Genomic DNA, 13,218 nt, shown 5'->3' on the forward strand with positions numbered 1-13,218 from the left:
TCATTATTTATTGAGATTCATAAAACTCCTCTCATAACAAAGTATACTTACTAAGATCCCTGAAATCCATGCTATATCTGTTAGGTGCTGACTGCCTCATGGGAGTCTATCTGTTCTTCATCGGTGCGTTTGACATCAAGTACTGTGGAGAGTACAACAGACATGCCCAGCTGTGGATGGAGAGCCTGCAGTGCCAGTTGATTGGCTGTCTGGCCATGCTGTCCACTGAGGTGTCAGTCATGCTTCTGACCTACATGACTCTGGAGAAGTACCTGTGCATTGTGTTCCCCTTCCACAACTACAGAGCCGGACGTAAACAGACGCTCTGCTATCTCATCTTCATCTGGGTCCTGGGTTTCATTATTGCCGTCATTCCCTTATGGGACAAGCAGACGTTCGGGAATTACTACGGCAGGAATGGAGTGTGTTTTCCACTTCACTCAGATGAGATGGAGAAACCAGGGGCCCGATGCTACTCCACTGGAATATTTCTGGGTAAGAGGAACATTCATCTAACACAATAAAAAAAATACGCTGAAAATACATATTTTTGGTTGAAAATGTGTACTTTTGTTTGAAATTGTATTGTGCTCACTGGGATAGGAATCAGCTCTGATGGTGGTGAATCAACAAGATAATGGGGATAATATAAGATGAGGTTGAAATTGCACAGGCCTTGGATTGTGTTCCATGTATTTCCCTGGGGCGACATGAAACTGCCATGAAAAAAAGGGTTTATAATCTCATCATTATCATCTTAGATCTCAGCTAGACTTATTATATACCAATTAGTTATAGTCAGTTCCAATCAGTTCAAATTTCCATGAGAAACAATTGATACCAAATTTCAGCAAATTATGCAATACCTTTAAGAGAATTGTGGTTTTACTGTCATAATTTTGTTTTATTCAATACATATGTTAAGACGGGTATATTGTAAAGTGTAATGAAAGCATGCTTTTCACATTTTGTCTTTCAGGATTGAATCTCTTTGCATTCATCATGATCGTCTTCTCCTACACCAGCATGTTTTACTCTGTACAGAAAACAGCCAAGACAGCAAGACAGTCTGTCTACAACAAGGAGGTCTCTATAGCCAAGAGGTTTTTCTTCATCGTTTTCACAGATGCCATGTGTTGGACACCTATATTCATCCTAAAGATCCTCTCCCTTTTACGAGTGGAAATAGCAGGTAAACCAGATACATGTGGTTACATGATTACTACAATTAAATTGCTATCATTATGTTTAATCTTTGTGAACTCTTCGTCCTCTTCCTCCGGCTCCTCCTCCACCCTCTCCTCCTCCTCATCCTCCCTGTCCTCCAGGAACGATCGTTCTATGGGTGGTGATCTTCATCCTGCCCATCAATAGTGCCCTAAACCCCATTCTATACACCATCACTGCCAGCTCCTTCCAGGAGAAACTCAAACTCTGCTTGAAGGCCAAGTGTAAACAGGCTGGGCTCAGGGAAACATCCCAAAAAGTATCTGAAGTTTACCAGAACCCCAGCGCTCCCCCTTAACGAAAAGGACCCTCTCAGTCAGGGAGCTGGCCAACAGCTCTCCTCTTGGAGAGCTACTGCCTGGGTATGCAGGCTTTTTTTCCAGCTCTTCTGGAACACACTAAATTTAAAACATCAAGATCTGGCTAAGCTTCTGATAAGTAGGATCAGTGTGTTTGAGCAGGGCTTGAGCAAAGCCTGCATACTGAGAGGCTCTCCAGGAGGAGGTTTGGCTACACATGTCCTTATTTGATAGGGGGAGAGATGTATTCTTGTAATCATTCTTTACCAGCAAGAGAACATGTTTTCTGCGAACCAATTTATTAACAAATGTTTTGTGTGAATACAGTTATTGTAAACACAGATGTGCAGAATCACAAATTATTTGGCATACACAATTGATATTACACAAATTGTATTGTATAAGTGTCTAATTTAAAAAAAAAATGAAAAAATATATGGAATTGAAAAGGTGTAAATGAGTGAGGTGTTTTGGGTTTTAGGGTGTGACATTTACTTGGGTTGATACATTTGACATTCAGATGCAATGTTACTACTTGCCTCTGAAGCTCAACTGTGACAAATGGAAACAAATGATGAAGGTGAAAAAGGTGGGGGGGGGGGTTGGGAGAGAAATGACATATTTCACAAAGCCGGAACTCAAAATAACATTCATTCGTTTTTCAATATTTGTTTATTGATTTTCTACTCTATTTTACAGTCAGAGCAGTATAATACAAATAGGTAGTAAAGGAAGAGTAAATAGTAATAGATGAGACAAATAAGATGAACACATTGTTGTGGGCTAAAATGCAAGTTATTTACAACTGCTTCATTGAGTACAATACAATGGCCAGTTATGTTACAAAAGGTATTCACTCAAAACTACCCTGTAGTTCACAGATATGTAATACTTGTGTTTATGGCTATTTCTTCCCCACAATTGTTTAAATTATGTTCATTGCATTAGTTATTCAGTGGGAGTAATCCCATTTAAGTGTACGGGCTATTAATGTATGTATGTAAAGCATATGCATAAGAAAACACTGAAAAAAGTTAATTGCATTCAGTCATTGCACTTCCACCCATTGCATAACTCAGATTAAGATTAGATCTAATTAAAAATCATTCCTGTACATAATGCCCAACAGAAAAATACGTCAATGGTTCGATTCTGTACAGACAGAGGTAGTCACATTCCTGTGACTCATACAAAGACTCATTCATACAGACATAAATAAAACACGGATTACTGAGACACAATAAAATACAATAATACTGCAGACACACACAGTAATGAAGCAATCTACACAAACGCTGTCTAAAGCTCAGGTTGTCTGTCCACTTTTGAGCGTGTCATGATCCTTGTCCCTTCTCATTGTGATCGCAAATCCTGACACAAGCAATTACTCATGAATAAATCTTAAATTGACATCAAAGCGTGAATTATGCAAATGTTTGCGCTCCATGCTTATATCTTATAGTTTGGTGCTTGGTGGACAGATGTTTGCCTATTTCACAAGTGGCTCTGTTCCTATTTCTACATTTCTGAAGATCTGAGGAAGAAGAATGATCCCTATAAATCAGCAGCTAAGCAATAGCTAAATTAGAGTGAGAGGAGGTTAACCAGTTAGTCTTTTAAAGAGAAGAGAAAAAATAAGAGACATAACAGTAAGTCCAGAGTAAAGCCCCCTCTTATGATAAACACTTGAGTAAAATAAACAGTTACTGAGAATGTAGGGCTGAAGCAAGGCCTGAAAATGCAGTGTTTTAAGACACACTACCACCCACTAAGGAGCCTCAGTAACAAACCCTTTTCTCTCTAACATCTAAGTATGTTTGCATTATCAACACTGAGGCTAGCTATTGAAATAGCAAGGTAAGGTGCCATTCTCAAGTTTGAGACACATCTAATGACAATAGTAAAATATATTAGCTCTGTGAATTTATCATGAAGAAATTGCATAGCATACAGTACAAACATGAATGGTTTCTATAGAGCTCTCCTGAATTATTGTGTAAAGCTAGTTGCAGCTAAAAACATTCCATGGCATTTTGGCATCATCGCCATAAGTTTTGATAAGTCAGCATTAACCCTTTCAGTCCCGAGACACCAGCAAATATCAGCTTTCATTTATCTGCTAGTCCAGCCTTTATATTTTGCTTCACAATTAAGCGTTTAACCATTTTCTTTTCAGGGCAACCAGGGCAACAATGTGACATAAACAGTTGCATTCATGTGTTTTATTGTCAAAAGTCAATAAAAAAATTAAAGCCAAAGCAAAAACCGGATAAAAATGAATTGATATGAATGCTGTAAGCACAGAAATGGTTTGCTCAGTGGGAAATTAATATCCAACTAGTCAGTGACAACTTTGTGGAGTTTGGAGTTTGTGACAGCAACTATGTGTGCTTATTACAGCATTATAGACGCTATGTCCTGGGATTTCCTATGATCTTCTATGTAGAAGAACCCCTTACCTTCTAACACCTGTTGTGTAGCTTGTGTGTCATAAAGCAAAACATGTTACATGTGTGTATTTGTGAGAATCGCAGCTTTTCATAGATAGCTTTTAATAGTGTAGCTCAAACCATTCGGACTTTCTCTTACTTTGTAAAAAGATCCGGCCCCGGGCCCTTTCGGGATCCACCAGTCTCACAGACTCCGCTCTAGCTCAGCCCCGTTAATCACACAGACGCAGAAGAAATAGATGAATCAAATAATACAACCCAGAAATCTGTAGCTCAAACACATGATGTTAAAGGGATAAAAAGTCCAAATCGCATGGATGTCGCGGTGGGACTCATAAAGCTTTCAAAATAATGGCTTTTGCATAAAGAAACTGTCTATTTAATTTTTTTCAAGGTACGTTTTAATGTTTTAGGGTCAGTTAATGCATAGGCTGGTTTAGATTTGTAAATATTGCTGACATCAGTGGCTCCTCATGGGGCATCAGTGCAATCTGAGTGAGAGTCCACATCCTGACAGTCCCCTGTTGATGACACTGGAGAGTTTATCAGGCAGATGTAATATAATGCTACAGATAGGCACCTTTCATTTGAGTCATTGTGTGCTGTAGGCAGCACGTGTCTCAAGTGGGCCGGCGGTCCTTCTCAAAGTTCAAAGCTTTGTCTCGGTTCCTTTCACTGTCAGCACAGGGAAGGAGCCCCGTATCCTAGCAACCTCCACCGCACAGAGATGGCCAAACACTTTGTTGTACCACTCAGGTGATCGTCCCCTGAAAAATTACAACAAAGGGTCAAATAAGAAATTCGTATACAGTTACACAATTCAATAGCAGGGGGGGTACCCCCACTCCTCAGAAGGAAATGTCAATGGAATTAGAGTTTTTTTTTAGAGCTTTCACACAACATGTTTATGTTGCATAATTATTTGAATGGTAATTATGCCAATGTTTGAAAGTTCCAAATTAATTGCATGAGATCTAGGTCAACATGTTGTTTTTTATTGTATTTTTTATTTAACCTTTATTTAACCAGGTAAGCTAGCTGAGAACAAGTTCTCATTTACAACTGCGACCTGGCCAAGATAAAGCAAAGCAGTGCGACACAAACAACAACACAGAGTTACACATGGAATAAACAAGCGTACAGTCAATAACACAACAGCAAAAAAGAAAGTCTATATACAGTGTGTGCAAATGGTGTGAGGAGGTAGGCAATAAATAGGCCATAGTAGCGAAGTAGTTACAATTTAGCAGATTAACACTGGAGTGATAAATGAGCAGATGATGATGTGCAAGTAGAGATACTAGTGTGCAAAAGAGCAGAAAAGTAGATTGGGTGGGCTATTTATAGATGAACTATGTACCGACTATGTTCATAGGCAGTTAATCAATTAGCCATTTAAATCATCATTGAAATACATGAGTCCAGTCCAATGGAAATGAATGCATAGATGAGAAGCTAGATCCGTACCTGAGGTCTGCTCTGCAGTAATGCGTCAGCCTGGACCGGCCCATCCCTGAGGGCTCAATCAGGACCCGTGAGGTGAGCAGCACTGCCCGTAGCCCTGCCTCCAGGTGCACATTGTCATGGTCCACAGAGGAGGACACTAGCAGACACAGGCCCTGAGGAAGGTCACTACACCACCGCCTAAGCAGGAGAAAAATACAGCAAGGGTCATTACTGTCATCTTTGGTTCAAATCAACAGCCTGAGGCAAGATGTAAAGATCCAATGCAGCAGTTTTCATCTCAATATGAAATCATTTCTGGGTTACAATTAAGTACCTTACTGTGATTGTTTTCAGTTAAAATGGTAATAAAAGAAACAAAATAGATTCTTAGCAAAGGGCAATTTCTCAAACAAGAGCCAGTTATTCTTTCTTATAGTCAACCCTCCAATCAGAAATTAGGAGAACACTCATTTAGAATGCCTGAAGCTTTAACAGTACTTGAGGATGTGTGTGTGTGTGTGTGTGTGCGTGTGCACACAAGTGTTTAACTTCAAAAACATTGATTAGAGGAAGTAGGCCTACTTAAACATTGGGAGCATTAATAGCTGTATGTTACAGTGACTTTTGTGTTGTTTATGGTGAAAATGTCATGAACTCTCTAGGAGTGGTCTGAGTGGGAAAGGGAAAACAAAACATTTGCTGTTATTGGCAGAGAGGTTTGGAACTCTCTTTACTATTGGTGTATTAACTAATTTACAACATATTGATATCCCCATGGAAGGCCAAAACTCCATCCCACCAAAACAGGCAGTCTTCTCAACAGATCTAACACTAAAATGGCATTATCATAAGTTTCACAATTTCACAGTATTATTCCAACCATGTTTGACTGCACTGGGCCTTTAATACCGCACCTTACTGAACTGACAACTTGACTACCCCTGCGAAAAGGGCAGACATATGTATGATCGGCTTCTGGCCCCTCTGCCCTTCCACCAATGTCTCCAAATGAAGCCTTGGATAGAGCCCCAGGCAAGACAAACAATTATTGATGAGCTAATCTCGTCCTCCATGCGTACCTCAGCACTACGAAGTCCCTGCGGGGATGAGGTGCCATGCTGTCTGTCACATAGTGATACACCTCTGTGTTGTTCTCTAGAGCCTCGATTACATGGCTGTGGAGCAGGTCGTCATCCCACAGGTGGCGCTCACGCAGAACTCTGTGCAACACTGTCTGGGGCGGGGCCTCGATCTCGGTGGTCACTTTCCAAAGACGGATGGGATGACCGTCCCCTACCTGAATAGAACAAATGGATTGTGAAATTATTGTTCAGGACTGAAAAGTATACTGTAGCTTTAACAAGCGAGCTAACATGCCATCACTCTTCAAAATGGACAGAATTTACTTCATTCTAACAGCCAAAGAAGCTATGCCAAATGGTAAATTAAATTATCCATGGAGGCTTCAGGTAAAAAAAGTAAATTAAACATTTTCCAATCATACAATGATTGAAGGCCATACTGTTGTGACAATGCAGGGTAAAATCAAAGCAAAATGTATCTTCAATATAACAACATTGACAAACATGGACCTGTGATTGAATGACCTGCAGACAACATTAATATTAGTATGCACTAGTGCAGGGGGAGGCAACTAGATCCAGCTGCGAGCTGATTGTTGTCGGAGCGAATGGTCTGGGGGGTAGAAAATAATTATAAAATGTGTACACTGCAAATTGACCACAACTAAGCCCAAAGAGAGATTGTATTTGAAAATAACACTAATTTCATACCTTGATAACATTGAGACATGATCACATATGTCTCTTTTATTTGTGGGAATACTTGGGAACAGACTTCCTAAAGCAAAAAAAAATGTTGACCAAAAACTAAAATCATAGCAAAAAATTTTGGGGCCCAATAAAATCACTTGCAGGCCGGTTTTGGCCTACGGGCCGCCTGTTGCCGACCTCTGCACTAGTGTGTTATTGAGCAGTACATTCTGGTTTTGTATGATAACAGACAGCATAGTATCAGTATGCAGCAGTGTCACTGAGCAGTACCTTCTTGTATGTCAGCTCTGTGTTTTCTGGGCCCAGGGCGCTGTGCCATCCTTTGCTCTTCTCTGTGGACTCCCGCAGTAGAGCCTGGATATTATCCTCCAGGTAGGCTCTGTAATCCACAGGCTCGCCCTTCATGTTCAGGCCCAAGCCGTGTAGAGGGAGTGGTTGGGCATCTGCTGCGACATAGGAGTTCCGCGACTGCAGCATCATCTCATGAGGGATCTGTCGCACCAAATTAGAGGTCAACTGGGTTATTTTTTTAATTAATAAAAATACATATAAAGCGGTTGTCATGTACAGTGCATATAGAGCAGCCTACTGAATTCCTCTGTGAAAGTACATCAAGTTCATATCCGACATAGCATTTACTCTATACACTGTAAACTGTGAAACCATGTCTATTTCATTTATTCTTAAATAAATGCTTTCTAAAAATAAACCACTCTTCAAATGGCTCACATTTTTTGGACAATAAATAGTCAATGCATGTGGGTGGTGTTTCGTTAGAGATTGATTGTTCTGAGGGATCATCCTATTCAGAAAAGAGATTGTTTTACTTCAAGGACTGTGCATATATTATGTATAATACCTGGAATAATTTCTTGCACTCCACAATCATGTGGCTGAGTCCTTGAGTGGCAGCCATGTTCTCACTCAGGTCCTTGTGGTCCGGTTTTCCCCCTGCCCCCCTTCGGTGGATTAATCTTCCACAAAGATGGAACATAGTCAACACACATCACAATCCTTCTCTCAGCTTTGAGTTCAACAGCAGTACAATGTTGTTAATATGCAGCATTTTGATGAGGAAATAGTCAAGAGGAAATGAAATGGTCCAACACTGTCAGTCCTCTGTAATTTTGTTTGGGCTTTATTTTGACATGATACATCCATGAGGATGTTAATATGCAGCAGTTCGTACATTTCTTTAGCCCAGAGGAAAACCACCGGTCCAACGCTTTTGCTAAAACCATTGGTTTAAGCCATTGGTCTTAAATGGATAGCTACTAGCTTTTCTCATAGGAAAACCTGGCACAATTAGCCACGATGCTGAGCAGATAATTAAATCTGGTAACTAAATAATTAATTAACCTATCCTATACTTTAAACGGTAGAGCTATCATCGATTGCATTTGTTAAAGGTCAAGTTGGCCACCAGAGGGAGAATGTTAAACCATCCAACTGCTTGGATTAGTTTGTTACCAATGGTCTTGATAAGTGGAATGTGCTGGAGTGTGCCGATATATTTTGAATAGAGCTGTCAAAGTTAAAGCGTTAATAACACGCAACATTTTTAATGGCGTGATGTTTTTGGATGCCATTAATGAGAAGGCTGCAACTGCGGCCTGCAAACCGGGGCGTTCCTGCATGTGGGCATTCCTGCATTTGCAGGAACCCCTCTTTACACTTTTATTGGTCCATTTTTAAGCTAAGACTCCGGTGGGCAGGGAGGAGGTGGGGGCTTTCCAGTACGGTAGGTAGTGGTGTTGCACTATAACGTTGGATGCCAACAAACCCCACAGAAGAAGAGCTAGCTCTCTAGCTAGTAAACCGGTAGACAGTGTCCATCGCTTTCGCCTTTCTGGCACTGTATTCCTGCAGTTCTGGTAAAGACAGGGAGGGCAGATGTTCGGCAGGCAGGAGCGAAAGACACTATGTGTTAGCAAGCTAGTAGGAGTCTCCGTTACAAAGCAGGCGGGGCGACACTGTGCTAGCTATATCTAGCTAGCAAAAAGGACTCCGGTACACAGGAGCTGGGGGCAACAGTGGTAGCTAGCTAGTACAGCGGTAGACAGTGTCCTTTGTCCCTGAAAAAAATCAGATAATACTTTTATTTCCATTTTTACCCACATTTTAATCCCACAATCAGGGGAAATCCAGAATATCAAAAGTGTCACACAAGCATAAAGATGTTGGTGTGTTCTTGTAGATGCAGGAATGCCCACATGCTGGAACCCCCGAATTGCGGGTTGCACTGACCTTTTTAAGCGCACGTGTTTCCGCACGGACCATTTTAAACACAGCACATGACAGGCTCGGTAGCGGTAAACGAATCTAGATTTCTCGAATGCTCAGAACTCCTTCTCTAACGCTCCACAATATCAGATTCAAACTCCTCTTCACCTGCTCTGCAAGCGTTATAATGTAAAAATGTGTTCGTTGATCACCAAATATGTAGTTTCGGTGAGCAACTATCTTAATTTACTCCCGTTACGGCCGGTATGTACTTGCAAAAAAGGTGTACATTTATTTTTACAAGCAGCCGGAAATAAATGACTATTCAGCACACAGTATTTTGGAAGTACATACCGGCCGTAATGGGACAAAATTAAGATAGTTGCGCACCGAAACTCCATATATTTGGTGATCAAAGAACGTATTTTGGCATTATAATGGTTGCAGAGCTGGTGAGTTTGAATCTGGGCTTTCTCGGCGTTAGAGGGTCGTCACTAGTTTCCACAAGCCCTGCTTATTTTTACCATTTATTTTCTTAAAATCTGTTTTTACACATAACCTTAACCACACTAACCTTATGCCTAACCTTAAATTAAGACCAAAAACCATTCGTTCCCCCATTTTTCTCTCGATATAGCCAATTTTTACTGTGACTAGTGGAAACCGTTAGGCAGGTCTCTAACGCACAGATACCTTTTCAGGTAGTGCTGTTAGTCTATTTTGGTTCACTATGCCTGCAAATTTTGAAGAACAATTTTGAAGGAAAACTTTTAGTTCTCAGATCAAAAGATTTGGCAAGTTATCCCAATTGTAGAGGTAGCAGCTTGTGACTAGTTCAAGTTGAAGAACATGGATAAGTAGCCTAGGCTAGATCTAAAAGCCATAGCTATTATATTTTACATAAACTCAGACCTAGCTGGTCTGTTGTTAATATCTTCTGTGGAATTCCTAACATTCTGAACAAGAATATAAATGCAACAATTTAAACAATTTTACAGAGTTACAGTTTATATAAGGAAATAAGTCAATTGAAATAAATTCATTAGGCCCTAATCTATGGATTTCACTTGACTGGGCAGGGGCGCAGCAATGCCCAGCCAATCAGATTGAGTTTTTCCCCACAAAAGGGCTTTATTACAGGCAGACATACTCCTCAGTTTTCCAGGTGGCTTTTCTAAGACAATCCCGCAGGTGAAGAAGCTGGATGTGGAGGTCCTGGGCTGGTGTGGTTACATGTGGTATGCAGTTGTGAGGCCGATTGGACGTACTGTGTGTGTGTGTGTGTGTGCGCGCTTGCACGCAAGTGTTTAACTTCAAGAACATTGATCAGAGGAAGTAGGCCTACTTGAACATTGGGAGCATTAATAGATGTATGTTACAGTGACTTTTGTGTTGTTTATGGTGAAAATGCCATGAAAAACATTAAAATTTATGAGCTATTGATAAGAGCTAGGTAAATGAGTAATTCGTTTGGAGAAGGGGATTCTAAATACCTTTAGCAATTGTTTTAGATGATCCCCAGAGATGAATGTGAAACCAGTCATATGGAAACAAACCGTAATATCATATCATCATTAATTAATTATGTTAACTGTTTGGCAGCCCTAATTTGCATGATGCTTCCTTGATAATGCTACTGATGTTACACAAAATTCAAAAGGCCGTAATGCACATTTCTGGATATATAACAGAATTCCATGTTTTTGCTTACCGTTTCGTACACATCTATGTGCTTTTACAAAAAAATAACATCTACAAGGATTATACGTAGCTACATCCATCGTAAAACGAAATCAAAGACGATGGTAGTCTTGTCAAGTGCTTGCATTTTTTCACCCAACTACCATAACTGGTTGGTGGCACAGTCCGCTAAGACAGTCGTTGAGTTCAAAACCCATTTAGGGTAAGTTTTTTTAAGGAAATGTCACTCCACTCTTGGTCCTGAAGTCAAATAACTAAGTACATAATTACAAAAATGCATATAAAAATATATAGGCCTACATTTAGGTATACACAACTATGCAATCAATATATGTATTATAATACTGTATGATTTTAAGGCCCTAGCAGTGTTTGTGAACAAGGCTGAAGAAATCTTTATTCTTAATCTTAATTTTCAAGGTGATGACTGCAATTGAAAATCAAAATTTAGAAGGAAAAAGGATCACTCCCTGAGGGATTTGAACTTACAGTGAAAGTGGTGGTAGATGTCAGGAACTTGGTGCTTTACACTGTGAGTTAATTGTCAAGACATACTGTATTTGCATGCTTTTCCTCAGTCTCTCTTTTTCTCGCTCTCCTGGTTTGGACCTTTGCCTGTCCTGACTCTGAGCCCACCTGCCTGCCCCTCTGCCTGAGCCTGCCTGCCATCCTGTGCTTTTGTCACTACTCTGGATTATCGACCCCTGCCTGCCTTGACCTGTCGTTTACCTGCCCCTGTTACTGTAATAAACACTGTTACTTCTGCATTTGGGTCTTACCTGAAACGTGATATACACAGTAATTATGACAGCTTCCGGAGGATGTCCTCCAACCTATCAGACCTCTTGCAGCATGAACTGACATGTTGTCCACCCAATCAAAGGATCAGAGAATTAATCTCTGAATTAATCTAGTACTGAAAGCTACAGCTAGCTAGCACTGCAGTGCATTAAATGTGGTGAGTAGTTGACTCAAAGAGAGAGAAAGACAAGAGTTGAACAGTTTTTTACAAATTAATTTCTTCCAAAATTTAGGAGGAGCAAGAGAGAGAGCTAGCTGTATTTGGTTGTATTTTTTTTAAACTTTCAATTAGCTAGCCAATGCAGCTAGCAAGTTTAGTGTACACCAGGCTCAAACAGAGGGATGCTATATTAGCTAGCTGGCTATGGCTATCCAACACTGGAACTCTTCCAAGTCAAGGTAAACATTTGGTTTTATTCATTTATTGCCACCGGGGCCGACCGGTGTAACTGCTAAACTGCTTATGCAGCTAGCTAGCTCAGCCTACTCAAACAAAGAGGGATGCTATGTTAGCTAGCTGGCTATGGCTATCCAACACTAGAACTCTTCCAAGTCAAGGCAAGCTTTTGGTTTAATTAATTTCTTGCCACCGGGTCCTGCCTGTGTAACTGCTAAACCATTTTTTGACTTTACACTGTACTGCATGATTGTAGTGGGTTTACTAACACGTCAGTTCTAGTTGACTATGACTTGACAATGATGTAGGCTGTGTGTAGCGTTTAGCTGTCATGATATGAAGGTTTGGCTTGGAAAGTTTTATTTGCCTGGTCACAGACAGCTGATGTGTTGTGCACTGAAGTCTACAAGTGAAGGGACGAGGTGAGAGGAGGAGAGCACGTAGATAGTTGTGAGAAGAAATTATATATACATGAGCAAAATGTTCATGCTGTTTTTATGTGGCTGCTATGAAAGTGAACTGTTCCCGTGTGATTGTGGTGTATTCATTCCGCAGATTCTGTTGAAAAACGCTTCTTAAATGGAAACAAACGTAACGAAACGGGAATGAACATAACTGAATTTGTCCAATAATAGCTCTCATTTACAACTGTTGGACTGATGATCACACCCTAGATCAGCTACTGTAGATGCAGGCAAGAGTGTTCAAGGCGCTATTGAATGTGTCACTGTCTGTAACCTTGACTACTCAAAATTCTCTCAACCTGTGCACATACATTGTAAACTTTCATTCACAAGCTAGGTTGAAGCAACCTCATGATGGGTACAGGAAATGTTCATGTAATAGCCCAAGCTTATCGATGTTACATTGTGCTGGGTGAA

At 40.4% G+C, this 13,218-nt stretch overlaps 2 protein-coding genes across 2 annotated transcripts in view; one reads left to right on the top strand and one right to left on the bottom strand.

Moving 5' to 3' along the window:
* Window positions 1–3,791, top strand: part of rxfp2l (relaxin family peptide receptor 2, like) — a 29,665-nt gene extending 25,874 nt beyond the window's left edge. The window contains exons 16-18 of the mRNA XM_055869752.1: window positions 85–495; window positions 980–1,192; window positions 1,329–3,791. Of these exons, the coding sequence (XP_055725727.1) occupies window positions 85–495; window positions 980–1,192; window positions 1,329–1,525 (821 nt within the window). The 3' untranslated portion in view covers window positions 1,526–3,791. The remainder of the gene's footprint in view (window positions 1–84; window positions 496–979; window positions 1,193–1,328) is intronic.
* stard8 (StAR-related lipid transfer (START) domain containing 8) overlaps window positions 2,180–13,218 on the bottom strand; it is a gene marked incomplete in the record, with an annotated part of 40,458 nt that continues 29,419 nt past the window's right edge. Inside the window, 5 exon segments of the mRNA XM_055869739.1 lie at window positions 2,180–4,743; window positions 5,444–5,620; window positions 6,502–6,719; window positions 7,486–7,707; window positions 8,075–8,189. Coding sequence (XP_055725714.1) covers window positions 4,626–4,743; window positions 5,444–5,620; window positions 6,502–6,719; window positions 7,486–7,707; window positions 8,075–8,189 — 850 coding nt within the window.

This window comes from Salvelinus fontinalis, chromosome 2 (assembly GCF_029448725.1).
Source record: "Salvelinus fontinalis isolate EN_2023a chromosome 2, ASM2944872v1, whole genome shotgun sequence".
Lineage (NCBI taxonomy): Eukaryota > Metazoa > Chordata > Actinopteri > Salmoniformes > Salmonidae > Salvelinus > Salvelinus fontinalis.